Genomic DNA, 22,402 nt, shown 5'->3' with positions numbered 1-22,402 from the left:
AAAAATCCCTGTGTGTGAGCGAAGCACTGCTGGAAACTGAAAATACATGATGGAAACTTTGTTTATGCTCCATGCAGAACTGGCTTTTGTCAGTTTGTTTTTGGGAAGGTTTGTTAGAGTGAGTGGAAGCTGCTGCTGTGTATTTGTAGGAAGCTTTAGTCATTTTGAACATTTTACCTGTAGCAGAATAGTGAAGTAGTTGTCTGGCTAGGTTTGCAGTCTCCCTTTAAATGGATTTTATATGTCAGCACCTGGGAATACATCATTCTGCTTTAGAGAGGGAAAAATCAGATATGGAATATCATGTGTTGTTTATTGCCCAGAGTTATTCAGCAGGCCTGGCTGATCTGAGAGGGAGATCAGATTTACTGAGATCTGGGAAAAAAAGTTGGTGTTCTGTAAACTAAAATATCCTGTGCATTTTTTCTGCGGAACTCCCACTGGAAAGAGATAAGTAATGTGTAATCCCTCCATCTGTTATATACATTTGACTCCTGAATTGCTAATATTTAAGAGTGCCTTACACTGTGAATATCTACTGACCATTCCTAAAAGGAATTTCTTATTTGATTTTTTAAATTGGAGTTTCAAACAAATCTGTGCAGGTTTTCATGAAACCAGAATTTTGGAGGCAGAAACCCTTGGTAATAATCCAGTTAGGTATCCCCTCTTTGCAGCAGCAAGTGTGGCTGAAGTGGACACTTTAAATGAGATTTAAACTTTGTGGAAATGCCCATCAGCCTGTACCTTGTGCTGCTGCAATTAAAGCCCAGCTTTGCTCCCAGCAGAGCACAGGGATGGCTGCTGTGTGAGCAGCTCCCTCACACTCACTGCAGGTGAATAAAACACAGGGACAAATCTTTCAGTTGCAGCAAAAACCTCCTTCCAGCTCCACCACACGATGACCTTGGAGAGCACACTTTGTCCAGACAAACTTCTATTCTATTCTATTCTATTCTATTCTATTCTATTCTATTCTATTCTATTCTATTCTATTCTATTCTATTCTATTCTATTCTATTCTATTCTATTCTATTCTATTCTATTCTATCCTATCCTATCCTATCCTATCCTATCCTATCCTATCCTATCCTATCCTATCCTATCCTATCCTATTCTTCTACACAAACTTCTATTACAAAACAGAGAAGGACCCAATCAGTCAGCCTGGTGCTGAAGTACAGTGATTCCATGGGTCATAAAAATTACACGTGTTTTACACAGAAGAGGCTTCCTGAAGAAGAAAACTTGTGGCAGTCAGTAAAAGGGAAAAAGAAGGAAAGAAATTACAGAAGGAAAAAAGTGACCCCTGAGTTACCTTGGCTCAGTGTTCTGAGCTTACATCCAGTGCAGGTTTTAAGCACAGTCCTTGCAGTGCCACTTTGCTGTTTGATTTCTGTATTTTCCTTCTGTGTTCCCTATCATTGCAGGGTTCTTTAGCCCTTCTCTCCCATGCTGGGTGCCTGAGCTGGGTTTCTGTGTGCTCAGCCCCTGAGGGGCTGCCAAGCATCCCCAGCCCTGCTGCCTTCTCCTGCATCACAGGGCACAGATGATGGAGCAGTGCTAGGGTTTCCCTTCCTTAATTCTCAGAACAATCAGGTGCATAGATTTATTTCTCCTTGACATCAACAGCAAGGCTTCCAAACTGGGAGGATCAAGGCTGGGATTATCCCTTCTTACACTCGGCAGCTGCAGCAGCAGACTCCGTACAATAAGGAATAAAGTAGTTTATTACTTTGGTTACAAGTATTTCTTCCCTTACTCAATGCCTTTTCTCCAGTATTTAAGCTTTCCCCACATCATGCAAGTTAGACAAAATGCTGCAGAATAATGCTTTGCAAAACTTAGATTAAATTGGCCCAAATTTTTAACTTTTATGTGAACAGATGAGCTCTGACCTCTCCCTTATTACAATGAGGAAAGCTGTAATCAGTTTTAGGGTTTCTTTTAACTTTTGGATAAATTACTGATAATGAAATTGCTAATGACTAAGTTAGTAATAACCAGCAGGAATAGCAGCTGCTGACCAGCACACCTGTCCTGGCACATGGCACGGCCAGGGAGGAGCTGCACAATGGCTGAAATACCATTTCCCAATCTTGCACCTTTTGTTAACTCAAGTAACCTTATATGAAGGTTAACGTATCAGCTGACCTTTTTGTTCAGACAACATTGAATATAATTCAAAATATTCACAGGTGCTCTTTAGGAATTTTAAATATCAATTATGCATCAGGTGAAAAAGAGCAGGACATCACCAGTTTCAGTGATCCAGTCATGTAGCAGGTAAAGAGAAGCTGAAATATTGCCTGAATATTAATAAGGCTGATCTTCACAGGGGACTAAAACAAACAGACAAATAATTGCAGCTACCCAGTACATCTCAGCAATGCTTTAACACAAAACATACTAAACACCTCATCTCAATGTAAAAGCTCAATTGCTTTAATCCCTAAGAAGGAAATATTTTGTTGGAATGGTTCCCACTCTATTAATCCCATTTTTACTGTGTAGTTAGATCCTCTAAGGAAGCTTTCAAACAAAAATTTGGAGTTTGTTTTCATAGTTGGACACAAGGGAGGGCACCAGAGCTCTGCTGCAGACTGCAGCTGCTTTCCTTCACACCTAACTGCTCCTCCTTTTGCTGTTCACAGGACTGCAAAGATTTTGTGAAGATATAGAAATGATGATTGGATTCCAGCCAAGTAAATTCTGGAGAGTCTGTTGGGCATTTGTGACCCCAACTATTTTAACAGTAAGGGAAAAAAAAAATTAACATCTTCTCCAAAGAGTTTTGCTGTTTTTTGTTCATTATGCATGATGTTTCTGGGTGTTAGCAGCTGGAACTTGGGTGACAGCACATGTGCTCTTGCCGTGGGCATGTAGAAGAAACAGTGTAAGGAATGGTGGTTTTGGTGGGGAGGGATGGTGAGTCCTCCAGGAAAACGGTGGCCTTTTCCTGGCCATGCAAAATGCTGCTGTGGCACACCATTGCACTGCAGCATTAGAGATTACTGTATATAAATATCTAAATATATATATATATATATGAATATAAAAAATTAAAAATATTTAAAATATATGTTAAAAATTAAAAATATTTAAGATATAGAATGAATATACACTATTTATGAATATAAATATAAATATATTTATAAATATAATACTTATAAATATATAATATAAATACAATAGGTTTTATACATATCTATATAGATATGTATATCTATATCTATCTATATCTATATATCTAGATGATATTTAATACATATCTATATATCTATGTATCTATAGGTCTGTATATCCAGATGATATTTAATACTTATCTATATATCTATATATCTAGATGATATTTAATACATATCTATATATCTATGTATCTGTGTATCTATAGATCTGTATATCTAGATGATATTTAATACTTATCTATATATCTATATATCTATATATCTATATATCTACGTATCCATATATCTATATCTATATCTATATCTATATCTATATCTATATCTATATCTATATCTATATCTATATCTATATCTATATCTATATCTAATCCGTGTGTGTGTGTGATATTTATGTATGCACAGGGAAATCCAAGATCCTCCTGTGCGCTGTCAGACCGAGCTAGGGACAAAAGCCATTTTACTGCCGCAGGAGCTGGTGTAAGAGGGATGCTTTGGGAAGGCTGAGGTGGAGCAGAGTGGCAGAGGGAGAGGAGGAGGAGGAGGAGGAGGACGAAGAGCGGGACTGTCCCGTCCCCAGTGCCCGGGCCCGGGAGGTGGCGCTGCGGGACAGCGCCCGGAAAGGAGCCCTGAAATCTAAAACCAGAGCGACTTCGGTCTATTTTTATTATTCTTCCTATTTTCCTTTCATTTTTATTTCCTCCCCAACACCTTCCTTCAAATTCAGTTAGCATTTGCTTCACGTTTAGGTCTCCATTTAATTAAAAAAAAAAAAAAAAAAAGTCACGTTCTCAATTTCTGCATTGCTATGAAAGTTTTTCAAGTCCAGGGGACCGAATCCAATATCTGTATCTACATCTGCCATCTAGGTTTCTAACACAGTGCTTCCTTTACGTTTTAACCTCCGTGCAGATACAATCTGCAATCATATATGTATATATATATATTTTTTTTTTTTGGCACAAGAATGAAATAATTATTTCAGCCATTTCAAAAGCTTCCAGCTTGACAAATCAGCACAAAACAACAGAGCCTTCTTTACCAGTATCTTCTGTTTGAGTGCCTGTACCTCCCCTTGGAAGCGGTCAAGCCTGAACCCCAGGTGCAGCAAGATTCTGTCCTTTAGTGCAGTGTAAGTGTTGGCAAATCTTCTTCTGGAAAGGGAAGAAAAAGGCACTGGCTGAAGTTAACAACTTATTTTCAGTATTGTTCATTCACAAATGAGGACATTTTCTTTTCTGAAAACTGGAAAAGGTTTAGTTTTCACAGACAGGAATGCCTGTGTGAAGGCACCAGTGAGTTTTGGTGAGCTCAACAGAATCCTGAGTTGTGAAGAAATGACATTTTCTACAGTGAGAATGATTTCTCCAATGGGTAAAATGAATTTTCTTGCATAGATTTTCTTTACCTGCTGTCTGCACTGCACTACAGCATTGCTCTGTGTGAAAACCAGAGCAATCTATCTTACCCACCTGTGGTTTGATTGTGACAATGTATGCCTGTAGTTTGCAGATCACTTTGAAAAAGTTTGAAGACATATTCCAGTTCATAGTGTTAGGATGACATCAATGGTACTTATCTTCTCTTGGGGATCTTTTTAAAGATGAAGGCATGTGCACATGGGATTGTTTAGCTCTTTGTGTTTTTTCCAATGGTTGTTTTCAAGATGCTGCCTTAGACCCTATTTCACACTTCTGAAGGGAATTGTAAGGCTTTTCTGAAAATTGCTCAGATCCTTTACTAATCAGACTTGTGCTCACAGCTCCTGTCAGTAATCACAACCAGGAAATAGGAAATTATGTTGTTTGTTAAGGAAAACAAATTGGAACTGACCGTGTTTACTCTCTAAACTTGCATGTTCTGTTGTTGTTCCCTGCAAATGCAATATTTAGTGAACTTACAGTGAGAAATAAACTGACACTGATCAGTCATCATTCAATTTTTATGCAATGGAAACAGACAAAGCAAAACCAAGAAATGAATTCTTTTCTGTTATTGCCTCTGTAAAGCTAATATTTGATACATTTGGATAGCCTAATATTAGACTTTCATTAGACTCCACATCTCTGGAACTAAAGCTGATCATTTTTATATGTGCCTTCACCTCGTTATACTTCTATAAATCTTCTGTGTGCAATTACTGCAAGCACAGGCATTTTCCAAAAGTTACTGAATTATGCACAAATGTAAGCAGATGTATTGCTGTTCACACAGTAAGTGAAATGGGGAACTTACCATAATCACATTAGGTAAAACTGCCAATAGACCATGTAATAAGGCATGTTACTCTAGGGACAAGATTCTATTTCAATTATTCTGGCACAAATACAGTGATTTTTGTGGGATTTTGCAAGATTTCCTAGAAACTCATTAGATTCAGGCTCTGACCCATTGAGTGGAGCTCGTGGCAGCACCCTGCCTTAGGTGGATGTGGGTTTATGTGTATTCCATAGACACCAGCTCTGTGGGTGTGGGCACCCACCATTGGCGCCATTGTTTTGCTTACTCAAACATATTTGTTTTCCTTTCTTGTTCCCAGTTTATTCTGTGCTTCAGCTTTTACCAGTGGGAACCCATGACTTATGGAGCCTACCACTACCCAGGCTGGTCCATGGTGCTCGGCTGGCTGATGCTGGCCTGCTCAGTCATCTGGATCCCAGTGATGTTTGTGATAAAAATGCATCTAGCCCCAGGAAAATTTATTGAGGTAACGCTTCTGTCTTTTTGCTGTTTAAAAATATGGCCACAGGAGACAGTATCTTTCATTTCCCATTGATTTTTGTGATATTGAATGTCTAATACTGCTCAGATTACTTTCTGGTAAACCACTTACTGTGTTGCAAAGAGATGCTCAGTTGATTTAAATTGTGGACCTTCTATTCCTAATTTTTTCAAAAAACACGGTCCTAAATTGTGGAGTGTTTTGTTTTAGGAGCTCTAGATAAATTTCACGAGGCTTTGTATGACTTTATTGGGAGAAAGTTGTTCTAGATTCGTTGGCCTTTTTGCAAAAGCAGCACACAGCCACAGGAAGCCTCAGCTGCAGGTGGGTGCTGTGCCCAGGGAGCGTGGTCTGAAAACCAGGAGAGGGGAATCAGCACCAGGAGAAGGGGAATCAGCACCAGGAGAAGGCACTCAGCACCAGGAGAGGGCAGTGAGCACCAGGAGAGGGGAATCAGCACCAGGAAAGGGCACTCAGCACCAGGAGAGGGGAATCAGCACCAGGAGAGGGCAGTGAGCACCAGGAGAAGGCACTCAGCACCAGGAAAGGGCACTCAGCACCAGGAGAGGGCAGTGAGCACCAGGAGAGGGCACTCAGCACCAGGAGAGGGCACTCAGCACCAGGAAAGGGCACTCAGCACCAGGAAAGGGCAGTGAGCACCAGGAGAAGGCACTCAGCACCAGGAAAGGGCACTCAGCACCAGGAGAAGGCACTCAGCACCAGGAAAGGGCACTCAGCACCAGGAGAAGGCACTCAGCACCAGGAAAGGGCAATCAGCACCAGGAGAGGGGAATCAGCACGAGCAGAGGTCAATCAGGAGTTGCCTGTGTGCAAAGTTGGATCCTGGAGTCCCCCAGGAAGGCTTTTCATGCATCTCAAGCTACTCACTACAAAACCCAGCTGGCAATCTTTGCTTTCACCTCTCTGCTCTTTATTCTTCCTGAATTGGCTGATCCTTTCTGGCACCTGGGCTTAAAATAATTCCAGGTGGCAATTTATTTTTAATTTAAGGTTCTTTTGTTTATTTTGCTAATTGGATTCCTGACACTTTCCCCCGCTGCTTCAGAAATGTGGTGGCCACCTCCCTCTCTGCATCCCTGAGTCCTGTCCCTGCCTGTCACCCCCTCTCCCTGGCTGTTCCCATCCCTCAGTCCCTGGCAGGATGAGCAATGTCAGCATTTCATCCCTTCCTTGCCTTGCCCCTGCTTTCTGGAGAAGCTCAGTGCTCTCATTTTAAGTCTTTGAGGCCTTTCTCAGTTCTGCCTTCTCATCAGTGCCTGCTGCTTGTGCTGCTGCCACCTTGGGAGAAGGAACAGACACTCTCTCCCCTTTCTGTAGCTGCTTTTACAGTTCAGCTTCCCTGCAAATCCCACCGGGGCTGTTTCTTGCTTCAAAAAATGAAAAGGAGAGAAAATGTACTAAAATAGCATAATCTCTTTGGTCTCTCAATATGTCACACTACACAAGCCTAAGGGAAAAGACCACGCTTCTCTGCTACCCGTGGAGCAAAGGAATGTTGTAGGAGAGGAATTTTCACAGTGGTGGGACAGCCTAGGGAGAGCATCCAAGCAGCAATGAGGCCACTTGTCTAAAGGGTCATCCAGCTCTTCTGTAGAGCAGCATTAGGAAATGACCTAATGTGGAATTAGATTTACTTCTTTGGCTCATCAACTCCTCCCACTGACACAAATGCTTCAAAACTTCCCATGTCTAAAACTGGCACACAAATTGCCACAAAAGTAGGGTGGTTCCCTTACTGTGATTCCAGGTGTGCACCCAAAGAAACACCCAAGAGTTGGATCTGTTTTTGCTCAAGATATTTCAGCTGTAGTCTGGTGTTTCCTCAATATTGAGTCTGCTGCATAAAATTATTATGGTTGATTTGGGAGGTAAAAGTTGCAAACTGGTAATTAAGCAGAGATTAAAATAACTGATAGAGAGGTCTGATCCACTTTATTAGGTAATAAACATATAATTGTTCCCTCTTAAGTCATCAAAAATATGTTTTCTTTCCTTTTTATCTGTGAATGCACCAATCATATTATATATTCAATAAAGAACTCAGTGGAAAGATCAGAAAATTTTCGTTGTTTGCCAGGTTGACATTCTCCTCTTTCTTTTTTCCCGCAGATAGAAACAAAACATTTTGTCATCTCAAAATTAAAATCTTTCCTAGTGATATACTACTTTTTGATAATTTGTTTACTTTGGGGAAATATACTAACTATAAATCCAATTATTTTAATGCACTTACCCACTGCTTAGACCATTGGGCTGAGTAATTGTGCCCATGTCCTTCAGTGAGAGAGCCTCACAGTCTGTGGCAGTGATTCTGAGCTCCCCCCACATGGTGTGGGGAAAAATGTGAAATTAAAACCTGGCCACTTGATCCCCTATTAGTCTTGAAAACCTTGTGCCAAACAAATGCTGAGCAGTGTGTCAGAACCCAGGACATTCCTCTGGCTGCCCTGGATGGCTCAAGACCCTGCCCAGGAGTCACAGAGCCCAGGACCCCTGAGCCTTTGTTCTTGACCCATGGAGAAAATTGCCACCTTTATATGAAGAATTACAAGTCAAGAGAGTTTAAGCAGAATAATAGTTAGTTTATCACAGGGTGAAAAAATAGATTTTTGAGGTTTTAGAATGGGGGCTCGGAGTCCCAAGATGGAGGAATTTGGATGTGCCCTGTCCTTTTTCTTTCTTCTTCTTGGCCTCCATCTTCTGGGTGACTTTTGGATTGGTTTAGGCTGGAAGCTCACTGTTTAACACAGGTGATAGGTATTGGGAAGTTATGGTAAATAGTGTGCATGCAGTTTTTAGTATAAAAGATAACACCGCACTGGGGGCAGGCAGAGTGCCACTGTCTGTCCTGCTGAACACACCTCGGCAGGACAGAGAAAGAATGTTATAGATAAGAAAAAATAAACAACCTTGAGAATGAGAGTGGAAAAATCCTGACTCCTTCTTCGACTGCTGGGCTGGGAAAAGAGGCTTGTACGTATCTGAGTCACTGAGCAGCAGAGATCCTGAGGGCAGCAGAGCATTGCCAGGCTGCCATCACTGACCTTGAGCGAGCCCATGCTCCCTTGCTGTGCTCTGCTCCTGCCCCTGGCACCCAGTGAGACTCCCTTTTCTCTCCCTGCAGAGGCTGAAGCTGGTGTGCTCCCCACAGCCCGACTGGGGCCCCTTCCTGGCCAAGCACCGCGGCGAACGGTACAGGAACATGATTGATCCGCTGGGAACCTCCTCCCTGGGGCTCAAACTGCCAGCCAAGGACATGGAGCTGGGGACACAGTGCTAATGATTATTACTAAAGGGTGGCAATCACACTGTCAGCCTTCTCTGATTTTATTTTCCCCATTTTTGTTTTCACCCACCGCTTCTTCTTTCCCGCAGTGCCTGAAAGTGGTTGCTTAGGAAAGCAGAGCTCTGTTGTTGCACGCCATAGGGGAGGCCTAACCAGACCACTTCCAGGTGTGGGTGATGCCTGTGACACGTTCTGTTCCTGGGGACGCAGCAGAAGCCCTGTGTGTGACAGGTGGCACAGCCAGGTGCTGTCAGGTGATGCAGGAACGAACAGAACCAAACCAAAAAGTCTTTAGAGAAATGAGGTGTGCAGTCTGACCCCCTTCCAACAAGCACCCTTTGTAGCAGGTGGCTGGGGTGGGATTTTGCTACCAGTGCATTCCAAGGAGGGTTCATCCCTCAGATATGATGGAAGTGAGCAAAGAATGGGATCTCCTGTAGTCCTGATGTAAATCCAGCACAAGGCTCCTGTAGCAACGGGGCTGCTTCCCTACACTGACAGCCAGCCTTGACCCATCATGTCTGCACACCTCCTTTGTGATTTGTACTAACTTGGAGGGGTTGTTATGCCATTTAAACAAGTGGAGAACCCTGAAACAGCACACCAGGAAGCAATGCATGGGGTGAGAACAAAACATGATAATCCATTTGTAGAAAAATAAGAACAAAGTGTTTAAAAATTATCAGTTGAGAGACTAAACTGCATTTGAGTCTAGAAGTGGTTTGGAAATGGTGTCAGAATGAGCTGTATGGGCATCGCTGTTTGAAGTCCTCTCATATGTTTCTTTTGATAATTTGACATCTGTCATTTCAACTAGGAATGCCTCAGTTACACAAAGTATCTGACAACTTGCTCCACGCCAAGTGAACTGTGATTTTACTCACCTCACTCCAATACTCCGAATATATTTTTCTTTTTCTCTGCTTTTGTTTACAGTATCTCCTCAAAAAGCCATCATATAATTTGTGCCTAACTTTGTATCCTTAAAAAGCGGTAAGTGTAGTCTAGTTACCACCTGAAAACAGTTATTGGATGTGCTGTTCAACTTCGTGACTCCCCGTTCATTTGCCTCTAAGCACCTTTATATAACCTGTAACCCTTAGATGGTGTATTCTTCTCTTTCAGCCAATAGGGAAATAGCAGGACCCCCTTGTCTACATATTATATATATAGCACGTCAATTCTTCAAAGCAGTATTCTCTCTGAAACATGCATAGAGTATTTTTTTCATTAAAACATTTTCATTAAATAAAACCACTCAAATCCTCAGTAATTAACCACTGCAGTTATCCACACAGGTGCAACATTAGGTGTAGAAAATGCAAGGGTTGAGGGGGAAAGGGCAATTTAGTAGAGGGCCATCATAGCATTGCATAGCATCCTAAATCACTACATTTTAGAAATCAGATATATGCAATCATATGAATATTAGACTTAAATAGTTTTGTTACCTATTGGACAGAGTAAAAAATAGAGCTTTTAAAGAGTACATTTATTTACCTAAATAGAAAATTAGCCCAACTTATTGTAAATGCACTAGAATGAGGGAGAAAAATATATCTTCAATAATTGGCAAAAATTAACCTTTATTATCTTGTTATATTCTATACATACATATATGATATTTTTTAACGGTGATCAGTGTTCATGTAGTGTGTGCTAGTGATGTTTTATGTCCTTATTAATATCTTACCAATCAGTGTAGAAATAATGAGCTTAGTAGTTTAGCCAGTTTTTTCCTCCCCACAGACACTGCTGTAGTAGCCTGTAAATGTTCTTTCCTTTCAGGGGACTGTTTCTATCCCGTTTTTCTGTCTGTCTGTCTGTCTGTCTTCATACTACAGGGTCTCAGGTAAATCCTCAGTTCATGTGTGTCCGTAGATCAGTAGGTGTGCTGTTTTCATCCTGTTGAAGAAAACAAAAAGCTAAACCTTAAAGTAACACTTCCACAAATTGTTAACTCCTTTCCTCTGTGTGTGTGTATATATATATGTATATGAAATATATTAATAATCATTTTGCTGAACTTCCTCTTTCACGGGGCAATTAGTGTTGCCAGTCCTAGGCACTGCTGGGAATCTTTAATCCTCACTCAGAACAATGAAGCACTATCAGGGCTTGTCAAGCAGGGCAGGGAGGGCAGGTTCCACAATATCTTACACTGACCCCTGAATCTCTGCTCCATGGGCTCTTGCTGGTCCCTGTCCCACACAGCAGCAGGACAGGACCCTCCTGTGGCCTTCTCTGCCTTAAAGCTGCTCCCCTTGCTTCAGCTTTGCCTGCTATTTTAACAAAAGACTCGCTATTCTTACCTCCAGCTTTTATTTTCCTGGCAGAGGCAGGTTTGAGAAGCTGTGCTCTGTCTGAAGGTCCACAAAGATGAGCTGGAAATTTGGTTCCCACGTCTGGGTGGGGCTGAGGGACCTTCCCTGGGTGCAAAAGGAAAACCCAAGCCAGCATCTCTCTTGGGAATTGTGTTTCTGTCGGGATAAATCACTCTGGGTCTCCCTTAACCAATATTCCCTGCCACCTTGGTTTGATTTTTGCAGTCCGAGCCAATTTATCCTCGCTAATACTGTAATTTAAAAACAACAACAACATATATCTGTAGGTTTGATCCTCTTTGAAAAAGAGACAACACAGTCCAGTGGTTTGGGAGCACTGAATCCTTTCCCTCGGAGGCTTGTCTCAAGGCATGCCTTGGAACTGGGGTTGCACATGGCCATGGAGCCCCTCAGGGTGAGGATGTCAGCCACTGCCCACCTGAACTGGGACAGAGAGATCATTTCAAGGAATACTGCTGGGATATGAGATCTTTTGGCTTGGATTACCAAACCAGACTGCATATGAAATTGCTACTGAATTGCTTTCCATGATTTATGTAATTAATCTGCTTGCTTTTAATTTAGATGTTGTTCCTGTGCCTGCTAAGTCATTAGCACAGGATTAGGCTTGAATTTGAAACTCTGTAAACAGATGATTGGGATTTTTTTGCTAGCTGATCTTTGTCTTCAACTTTGACCCCATTGCTAGGCTTGCAAAAACCTTTGGAAAAGGGGAGAAATGCATACAAAAATCACAGAAGATGTAAAGTTTTCACTAAATGTGAAAGGCAGGGTTTTATTTTGGTCACATGAGACTTTTTCTGAAGTATTTTACTGTCCAAATCTGAAAGCTGAGATTAAATTAACCAGCAGTGTCTTCTTTAAATGAGAAATAACCTTAAAGTTTGGGAATGCACTTCATTTACCATGTTCTAAGGAAAGTTTGCATGCACTTTGATAATTTTCTAAAAATAAATTTAGTAACTAATAGCATAACAGTAAAGATCTTTAAAAGAAAAAACAAGGAGGGGAAAAAGCCATATTAGTAAAAATGTGATGTACGTACTTTCAGATCTATCTATCTTGTGAGTAAAAAATGTTTAAATTTGGTGAAACTATGATGCATATTTTTTCTTTGAAATTAAATTGAATTTCTGGATGAGCTGAGATGCATTATTGTATGCATTAAAGATTATACCTAATGCAAATGCTTGCCATCTTCAGATTCTTTGGGGTCTTCCTCGTGTTTTTAATATGCAATGCTCAAAACCTGTGTTTCAGCTAGACAAGGCAGCACTTTGTTTCCAAAAGAAGGGTTTAACAAAATGACCTTTAATTGAGAAAGACTTGGATTGTCTTTATATGATGTTTCAATTGAGTCCAAGTAGTCTTTTGATTCATTTCTGCTCCAATGGCCACGTCAGACGTGCCTGCACACTGAAGACCATTGCTTCTGCTACACTGTGTGACTGTCTCTCACCATCAGATCCCAACACCTGATTGATTTGAAATACCTTTGGTCTTTTTATTGTGTACAGTTGTTCGGATAATATCATTTCCTTTTGCCTGTGTTAAAACAATGTTTATGTATGGCGGTCATTGGTCTCCTGTTGGTTTCTTTTTCTGCAGCTCCACCTCTCCTTGCAACCAAGGACAGACTTGTAGGGACTGTGGGCTGCAGACAGCAGAGCTTTTTGACCAGAGGCATGCCAGAAAGCTCCTCTGTGCTGCTGTTGTGAGAGACACTGGTTCCTTGGTTTGCAGCTGGGTGGTGTGCACATAACTGGGCAATGGTGAGAGCTCGGTGCTCCTGAGGGGCTCAGGTGGGTGGCCTGGGCAGGAGGGGAGAGGCGTGGCGATTCCTGCCTTTGGCACCCTCAGGCAGCCCAGCACCAAAGAGAGAAGGTGGATCGTAATGTGAGAGCTAGGTTGGATCTTAATGCTTGCAATATTTTATTTGCCCATAACATTTAAATACATCTTCAGGTAACCATTTGCCTTATAGCTATCTTCCATTGTTAGGAAAATTGACTAAAACATGGTGTTATCTGTCCTTTATATTATGTAGTATTACCTTCTAAGGTAGATGCTTGGCTGGTATAAATTGTCACAGTTTTGTCTGGAGCTGTGACAATTTACACCAGCTGAGAATTTGCTCCCTGTGTCCTATGGCACTTTATTACAGACCCATCACTGATGGGTTAAATCTTAATTACTTGCGTAATGTCATATATAAATATATATATATATATATTTACAGGCATTCTATGGGGTACTGCTGCCTATGGATAAAGATTTGTACCCTAACCAGATCATTACGATTTTTTCATTAGCTGTATGTGCAAAAGATATATTGTTACAAAGAATGCATCATATGTACCTCATGTAGTACATATTATGTTGCTGTATGTTGTTAATTTCAGAAATCATTATTCTTGAGGCCCTACCTCAGATTTTGTATTTATGTGTAAAAATGCAATTTATTGTATTATACATTTGCCTAATATATTTGAATGTGATAAATTAAAACTATTCAATAATGTATGGGCTCTAAAGACTCTAAATAAATGTCCAGTGTTTAAAACAGAAATGACATCAGTTTCCCTGGTGAATGAAATGTCTCTTTTTCCACCACCTCCTTCCCCACCCAGCACACACCACAAACATCATTCTTACTTAACACACAGACTTAAGGTGTCTTCAGAATTGATCCATTTGATTGTTAGAAACATTGAGCAGCAACTGGAAACAGCCCTCCTGGGAAAGGGGGGTGTTGCACAGCTGCAGAAACAAGCACCATTTAAATGGCTGGTTCCTTAACTATTGAGTGCTCTGTACCCTGTGGAACTATTGATTGCTTAACACAGGACCAACTGGATTTGTTTAAATCCTTCTTATCCTATCAATTCAATTATCCCAAGGGCTGTTAGACTGTTAAGAACAAGAGAGGTACATATCTGCTGGAGATGCAAATGGGAGGCTGAAAGCAGGAGCAAGTGAGGAAGGAAAGTGTGAGGAACAGTTTCTGGTGTTACTGTACCTTGCGTTTGAATTCCTGCCACGTGGTGAGGCCGTGTGCCACAACACTGGTTTGCAGAGCAGCTTCTCCCCTTCCCAGCCTGCCATGGAAATGGTTCTGGTCCAAGCTGTTCCACTGCTGGCAGCCACGAGCTGTGGAGAAACTTTCCCCAAATACAGCAGCTGAAGCACGATGTCCCAACGTGTCACCAAAAGTGGTGTCACAGGAGATACTCGTGCCAAGAGCAGGATTCCTTCCAGGAGAGGCCTGAGCCTGAACACTGCTCTGTAGCTGAGGGGCAGGATGTTCCACCCTGCTCTGTTTCTCTGAAATGTGCATGCATGGGTGAAGGAGTGCTAGGACCCGGTGATGGAAGGCTACAGTCGTTCTCTGCACATTGCCTGTGCAGGTGGATTTCATTTTGGGGAAGTCTGAAGTTACCACAGGGCATCGTGAGAATCCTGAGAGACAGCTGAGTGCCATGAATGCCCTTTTCAGGAGGAGAAACTGAGGCAGATGGAATGTGTCAGACTCCCAGAGTCACCCAGTGTAAGTTAATGATACAACACATTGATTCCGGGAATAAGGGACAGTCGTTTGCTGTCTACTGCATCAAATCTTTAACAGACACAGACACATGGGAACAGACACAAATCCAAGTCTTTTTAACTGGATTAAAGTTAAAAGGACCATTTTAGCTTTGGTTAAAGTTAAAATGGACTGACCATGGCCAGAATTTAAACCAATGCATGTTCCTTAATAGCTGGAAGAGAGGCATATGTTCTACTACACTGCTTACAGATGGGTTTAGTCTGAAATAATTTTACTCTTTTGGTGCTGAAATTCCTATGGTCAGCATGGAGATTGAAGGGTACATCTTACATCAAATGGATTAACCAGTTGTAAAGTTTAGTTTAGATTCTCAGTCTTCGAACATTAGCTAACTATGCGTTTGGGAATTAAAAATAATAATTAAAAATAGAGCAGTAAATATTGCTCCATGAAGTAGACAAATGATTTTTGTTCTTAAGGTTTCACTCTGACGGGTTTGTTAGTTAGTTATGTAACTGTAAACCCTAAATTGGTACTTTTAGCCTGCTGAACTGATAGTATAGTCCTTTCCAAGTACTTGTCAGTGGTTAAGGCAAGCACGGCATATAGTAATCCCCCCTTCCTTTCCACCTATTCCTCTTCCCAGCGCTCAGGTGTGAGTGCTGCTGCTGATTCTTGCCCTCTACTGGCAGCAAAGCAAACTTTGCTCGGATGGACGGCGAGTGTCCCCGTGGAGCCAGGCTTTGCGGGGACGCGAGCCTCATTTGGGAATGCAGGAGCTACAAGTGGTGGGTCCTTTCCCTTCCCTTCCCTTCCCTTCCCTTCCCTTCCCTTCCCTTCCCTTCCCTTCCCTTCCCTTCCCTTCCCTTCCCTTCCCTTCCCTTCCCTTCCCTTCCCTTCCCTTCCCTTCCCTTCCCTTCCCTTCCCTTCCCTTCCCTTCCCTTCCCTTCCCTTCCCTTCCCTTCCCTTCCCTTCCCTTCCCTTCCCTTCCCTTCCCTTCCCTTCCCTTCCCTTCCCTTCCCTCTTTCTCTCCTTTTCTCTTTTCTCTTTTTTCTCTTCTCTCTTTCTCCCAGGTGGAAGCCCTGCTGTTTCCCAGCATTTGCAGTGTAGCTGGCAAGTGAGTGCACACGCACTCAGACACCCTTGCAGCAGCAATGCCTTTAATTAGCATTTTAGCACGCAGACAGCCCCACAGCTGTTCAGACAGACATTGGGCCTACTCAAAAATCCTTCCTCAAACTACAAAATGTCACAAGCTTTGTGGCTGGCGGGACTAACAGTTTAACACCACACAGTTAGCAACTCCACAATAATTTAGGACAAAAGCAAGATGCATTCAATGCCCAGTGGATAGTGCAAGAACAATATTCACAGCAATATTATCTGAGCTGAAATCCAGATCAGTTTCCAGGACAAATGCTTCACTCTTGCACAAGTACCTTCAGATTTTTTTTAAATGCCTATGAATACTCAGGAACACAGTTTTAATTCTTACTTGGAAGTCAGGCTTTTCAGCTATTTATACTTCCCATAAGAACATATCAGAAAGTCAGATTTTCTGGTGATAAAGGGAGATGATTTATTGCCATTAGGGGAGGTGTAAGAACAGTGTTGGCTGCAAGAAGGGGATTTTTTGTTTTCAATCCATTTGCCCTATCCTTTCTCCATATGAACAGCTGAACATATGTGCTCTCCAAATGCTCTCCAAATGTGAGATCATTTGGGCATTGAGCTGGACTACAGGAGGAGCTACAACTGTGGGACCAGCTTTTTCCAGAGCACTTTTTACCAAGCTGCTTGTGCAATGGTTAGGATATTCTTTTCCATGAGATTGCTCAAGATGTGTTTGAAACTGTGCTTTAAACTGGTAAAATGGCACAAATTTTTGCATGTACCCACAGTAATTTTTTTATAAACAGCATTTAATTCAGGCTTAGGTTAAACAGATCAGTTTGAGAATCTATCTATGACCAGTTTAAACTGTATATCCACTTAAGACTCTGCATCAAGTGAAAAATGGAAAACTTGAATTAGATTCAATTTGGTGTCTAGATAGAAACTGGTTTTACTGCCAGGTAAGCCCCAACAGATCTAAGCTAACAGGAACTGGATATACAGACCTGTTCCCCAAAAAGAAACCCCTAAAATCAGGCAGTAAGTGCTGTGCAGAACCCTGATGTCACCAGGAGGGAATAGAAGGGTGTGTCTCCACCGGCTGAGGTACCATTGCCTCTTTCTCCTGTTGCTATGGTTATATAGAATATCTGTGCATAGCCACGCACTCCTGTGTACCATGTGTGCGCCCCTCCTCTCGCCCAGGGGCTGGTGGTGGGGCACCCTGCAGCCAAAGGGGAGAAGCTGCAAAGTTACATTTAAAGGAAAAAAAAAAGTTGTTTTGATACACTGGAGATAAATGACTGATGTGCTCTCTGAGTGGCCACCCCAGAGGTTTCCTGGAGTGCATTACCTTGCTGGCAGCCAGGAACAGCTGTTTCCAGACATCTCACTAATTAAGTAATTAGGCAACCAAGTCAGACTGTTTGCTCTTGCCAATGTAAATGTGGATGAATCCAACTGCACCCCTAAGATGGGCATGATTTTTATGGTGTCATCCTAACTTTGTCCAAATGTACAGCTTGTTGTTTAACATTGAAGAAGGCTGGAATTTGCACTGTGCAGCACCAAATCACGATGAGGGGAAGCAGAAGAGAGGATGATCCTGGAGCTTGCAACTGTAGATCGACTGGAAATCCCACTCTGCTCTTGTTCTGTAGGGCGGGAACGTCATCTGGGGCCACTAAACTGTCCTTCAAAATTAAATCAGGTGTTCTGCAGGGAAGAGTATTGCATGTAACAGAGGCATGTGGTAGCGTGCTCCTTGCCAAGTACCGAGCCAAATTAAAAGGCTGGAGCGAAGAAATACTTAAAGACAGGTTTTAGAACAGCTATCACAGCAGATTCTCATGGCTCACGAGTATCTTTAAATACTTTACCTCCCTTTTACACGTTAGAGGCGTAAAGCACAGTTGAGGGAGTTGAGCAAGGACACACAAGGAGCCGAGGAGCGGCGCAGGTTTCTGTATCATACCTCAGAACTTCTGTTTGTTTATTCATGCAAGGCATAAATTATTACTCAGAGTAAATACTTAATGAGGGTTCATTCTTAGGCACGGGAAAAAGGGCAAGGTGCCCTGGGGGCCAGTCGCTCCCGGGGGGTTCCCGTTATGGGACCGGGCCCGGTTTGCAGTGCGGGGCTCCCGACCCGGGGCTCCTCTCGCATAGGGGGTTCCCGTTGCAGGCCCGGTGCTCAGTGCGGGGTTCCCGGCCTGGGGGGGTCCCGTTATGGGACCGGGCCCGGTGCGGAGTGCGGGGCTCCTCTTGCTCAGGGGGTTCCCGTTATGAGAGCCCGGTTTGCAGTGCGGGGCTCCCGGCCCGGGGGGTTCCCGTTACAGGAGCGGGCCCGGTTTGCAGTGCGGGGCTCCCGGCCCGGGGGGTTCCCGTTACAGGACCGGGCCCGGTGCGCAGTGCGGGGCTCCCAGCCCCAGGGGTTCCCGTTATGGGACCGGGCCCGGTGCGCAGTGCGGGGCTCCCGGCGGGGCCGCTCCGCTCGGAGCGCAGCCGTGGCCGGGCGGCGGCGCTGGCGAGGCCCGGGGGGGCCGGTGCGCGTCACGGCGGGGGGCGGGCGGGGAGCCCCCGCTGCGGGGGCGTCGGGGCCGCGCCTGGGCAGCGGGCGGAGCCGCCGCCGCCTCCTGCCGGAGCCGCTCCGCGCATCGGAGGCTGCGCTCGGCTCCGCTGGGCTCGGTGCGGCTCCGCAGCAGCTGCCGGCGGCCGGGGAGGGAGACAGCGAGCGAGGGAGCGGGCGCCACCGCCCGCGCCGCGCCGATGGGTCTCCTCCTGCTCCTCTGGGCGTGTGCGGCCGCCGCCGGGGCAGGTGAGGGGCCGGGCTCCGTGGCGGGGCTGCGGTCCGCCCCAGCCGCCTCCCTGGGGAGCGAGGGCCGGAGCCGCCGCCCGGGGCGCGCCGGTGGCGGGCGGAAACTTTACGGGGAGGCGGCGGCGGCGGCAGCGGGAGCCGCCCCGGCCGTGCGGGGCCGGGCAGGGCTTGGGGCTCCGCGGGGCGCAGCCGGGCGCTGTGGGGCTCCGTGGGGCGCAGCCGGGCGCTGTGGGGCTCCGTGGGGCGCAGCCGGGCGCTGTGGGGCGCAGCCGGGTTCTGTGGGGCTCTGTGGGGCGGGCGCTCCGCGGGGGCCGGGGCGGGCGTGGGAAAGTTTTGCGAGAGCGGCGAGCGGGCTGAGCCCCGCGGGGAGCGGGAGCGGAGCGGCGGCCGGCGAGGGTCCGGGGCCGTGACCGTGTCCCGGTGGTGCCGCCCGCGGTGCCGGGCGCGGGGCGCGGCGCTAAGGGCGTGATGCGGCTGGCAGCGCGTTATTCCAGCCCCCAGCGCGTTATTCCAGCCCCCAGCGCGTTATTCCTGCCGGGGCCGTGCCGGCTCCGCTGTCTCTCCAGCCTTGCGCGACCCAAGTAGCGCTTCTTGTTCTTTGCGAGGGCTTTGTTCGTGGTCCCCGGGCAGCGCTCCTCCTCGGCTGGAGCTGCTGAGGGACACGTTTCTCCTTTCTAGCTGTTCTCAGGGAAACCGCCCGGCACAATCCTCAAAATGCGAAGGAATTAATGTTTTGTATTTAAATTCTTATAGTAATTATAAGCTCATCAAAATCTACAGAGAGATGCGGCGTAAAAATAGTTGGAAGGAAATAGTACCTGTCCCTTTCACAGTGGTGTTACCCCTGCTAGTGCATACCGAGATTTTAAATGGTCAGCAGGACCCAAAACTCTGCTACTTGGAAAGTTCTGTGTGTGCAACAATTGCCATCGAAGTTGTGAGAGGAGAGAGCAAAATGCCTGTTCTAGAGCCTCTTCTTTACTGTTTTACTGGTTTCACGTGGGTACGTGCAAATGGCTTGGTTGTGTTGAGCGTGCTTTAAGTAAAAGTTTTCCCATCCCCAAACAGCACGTTACACATGTCGAGGACGTTATAAATGTGCTGCATGTGTTGCATGGCTGCACATCAGCTAGATGGAGCATGGCATGATTGCTGGTGCTTGGGTGTAAGTGATAAAGGCAGAAGCAGAGAATAAAAGCTGTCAGAGCTGTAAGGCAGAATTAATTTCTTTTAGGGATTTCCTGGTGACATCATTCATAATTATATGGCTTAATCCTCTAATCTACTGTAGTGCCTTCAGTTCACATTGGGCTGAATCCACCAAGTCCTGAGATGATTTCTGCTCCCGCCCACCTGCCTGGAGCATTTGGACTGTTGCTTGTGTAAGCCACTGATTTAAGGGGAATGGCCCAATTACTTTAAATAGGAATTGAAACCAACATCATCCAGAATCGGGCCCAGGCATTGCACAGCTCTCCAGCGAGAGCAGACTGCTTCACGCTTAATTTTGACTTCAGAAAGAGATGGCATTTCCAGCTACTTGTTCCACTGGAGAGAGACAGCATGAAATACTAGATGCAAGTGTGGTTGATATGCATGTGGTATCTTTCTGATAGACTGGGGGAGACCACAGGGGAAAAGGAAGACTTGGTTATCATACTGAAGCTGCTGATTTGTTGTTTATTAATTATTAACTCGGCATTTGAGTGCCTGCAGCCGTTTGAAGACCCAGCTCAGGAAAATGGCTAGGTATTTAAAGCAGTGTAGGCTCTTGCTAAATAGTTACTGTGACATAAGAAACGGTCTCTGTTTTCAGAAGTATTTTAAAAGCTGGAAGAGAACACACTGAAGCTGTCACACAGGATCCTCTGCCGGCATAAATCGAAGCCTGTGGAGCTACAGTGATGTATACTTGTTGAGCCTTGGGTATTCAGGGTGGAATAAACAGCTCTAATAGAGCAGTGGAGCTGCCGTGATTTATGGGAGTGCCTATACTTGCTCGCTGTGGTTTCTGTCCCCACCCTGTTGATGGCTGTGACAGAGCTTTCAGTTACTTTAATGGGTTTGAGATTTGTCTTACTGAACACAGTTTGTCCTTTCTGTTAGCAAGTTTTAGCACCTACTTGACCTCCCTTCATATCAGTAGATTATTGCTGATCTGAATAGATGTAAGCCCTTCCTAATGAGGGACAAAATACTCTGTTTCTCACAGGGACAGCCAACACTTGTCTTTGCTGCTAGGTAAATTCACACAATTTACATTGTGCTGCTTTTCTGCTGAATGAAAACACTGGAAGAATAACAAGTGCTTTCTTGTTTTGGTTCTGGTCTGTGTTCCAGGAGGGGGAGGTGTTTGTAGTCACCAGTGTGGATGTTGTCAGTTGCGGTCATTGAGTCCTGTGCTGAAAGTGAATGATAGTACAAAAAGCCCGATGGTGTTGCTGATTATCTGGGAAGTTTTTACCTTTGGAGAAGTTTATCTGGGCTCTCTAATATTCTCCCAATTCCAATTTTCTACAAAAATGTGTTTATCCCCATATCCTTATGTAAGCACTGGGTGTGTGGATGTGTCAGCACTCTTGGAGCTTCAGTTCCATCAGATGCCTCTAGATCTTAATTTTCCTTGTGGAGTAAGGTTGCTAGAGACCTCCTAAAGCTGCATTTTCTGTATTTTTTAATGCTCTGCCCCTTGTGGAGTAGAATCCTCTGTGTTAACACAAGTTATTCCATCAACTTTTCATCCTTGAGGAAAAGAGAAAGTTCTGGAGTACAGAAGATTTATGAGTAGTATATGTAACTTGTTCATTCTGTACACCTCAGTAATTTCTCAGAGCCTTTCAAAGAATCAAACTAGAGTACTTGCTGCTTAAATGGTCCAGAAGTGTAGTCCTGGAATAACAAATCAATCAATTTAGGCCTGAATGTGAAGTCTACTTAGTGGAAATCAATCTGGACGTGCTTTCCAGGTAATGTCCTTGCTCCATAGAAGTCAATGGGACTTTTAGCATTGACTTCAGCTGTGTCAGGATTTCATTCTTGGACTTGTTACTAATGATGTTAGTGAAAAATGTAATTAGGAAAGTGTTTGGATTCCACACGAGCTATTTGACCTGTGTCTCAGGCACAGATCTCGCGTCACTCTTACTGCTGTTGAGAGAAACACTGGGGAATTTGGTGTGCTGACCATCAAACTGCCCTGCACTCCTCAACACAGCATTTTCGAACTTTTGGAGTCTGTGTCTTTTATGTCAATCCCATCAGGTCCCTAGCAGATTGAGGGTACCCAGGCTTTTCCTGGGCATAAGCCTTTTGTGAATGTCAGGTTTAGATTTCTGCTTTCCCAGCAGGTGCTCCTGCAGCCC

The 22,402-nt window shown here is 44.4% G+C and overlaps 2 protein-coding genes across 4 annotated transcripts in view; both read left to right on the top strand.

Annotated features, from left to right (window-relative positions):
- Positions 1-12,663, top strand: part of SLC6A5 (solute carrier family 6 member 5) — a 32,979-nt gene extending 20,316 nt beyond the window's left edge. For both annotated transcript variants that reach the window (XM_064715792.1, XM_064715791.1), the window contains 3 exons: positions 2,655-2,755; positions 5,725-5,892; positions 9,053-12,663. In XM_064715792.1, coding sequence (XP_064571862.1) covers positions 2,655-2,755; positions 5,725-5,892; positions 9,053-9,208 — 425 coding nt within the window. In that variant the 3' untranslated portion in view covers positions 9,209-12,663. The remainder of the gene's footprint in view (positions 1-2,654; positions 2,756-5,724; positions 5,893-9,052) is intronic.
- Positions 12,664-18,799: 6,136 nt separating this feature from the next.
- The window catches only part of NELL1 (neural EGFL like 1), a 273,003-nt gene continuing 269,400 nt past the window's right edge, over positions 18,800-22,402 (top strand). The window contains exon 1 of one of the 2 annotated variants that reach the window (XM_064715789.1): positions 18,800-19,040. In XM_064715789.1, the coding sequence (XP_064571859.1) occupies positions 18,992-19,040 (49 nt within the window). In that variant the 5' untranslated portion in view covers positions 18,800-18,991. The remainder of the gene's footprint in view (positions 19,041-22,402) is intronic. The other variant, XM_064715788.1, reaches the window with a different exon arrangement.

The sequence above is a fragment of the Zonotrichia leucophrys genome, chromosome 5 (assembly GCF_028769735.1).
Source record: "Zonotrichia leucophrys gambelii isolate GWCS_2022_RI chromosome 5, RI_Zleu_2.0, whole genome shotgun sequence".
Classification (NCBI taxonomy): domain Eukaryota; kingdom Metazoa; phylum Chordata; class Aves; order Passeriformes; family Passerellidae; genus Zonotrichia; species Zonotrichia leucophrys.
This window is presented reverse-complemented; position numbering and strand designations above follow the sequence as displayed.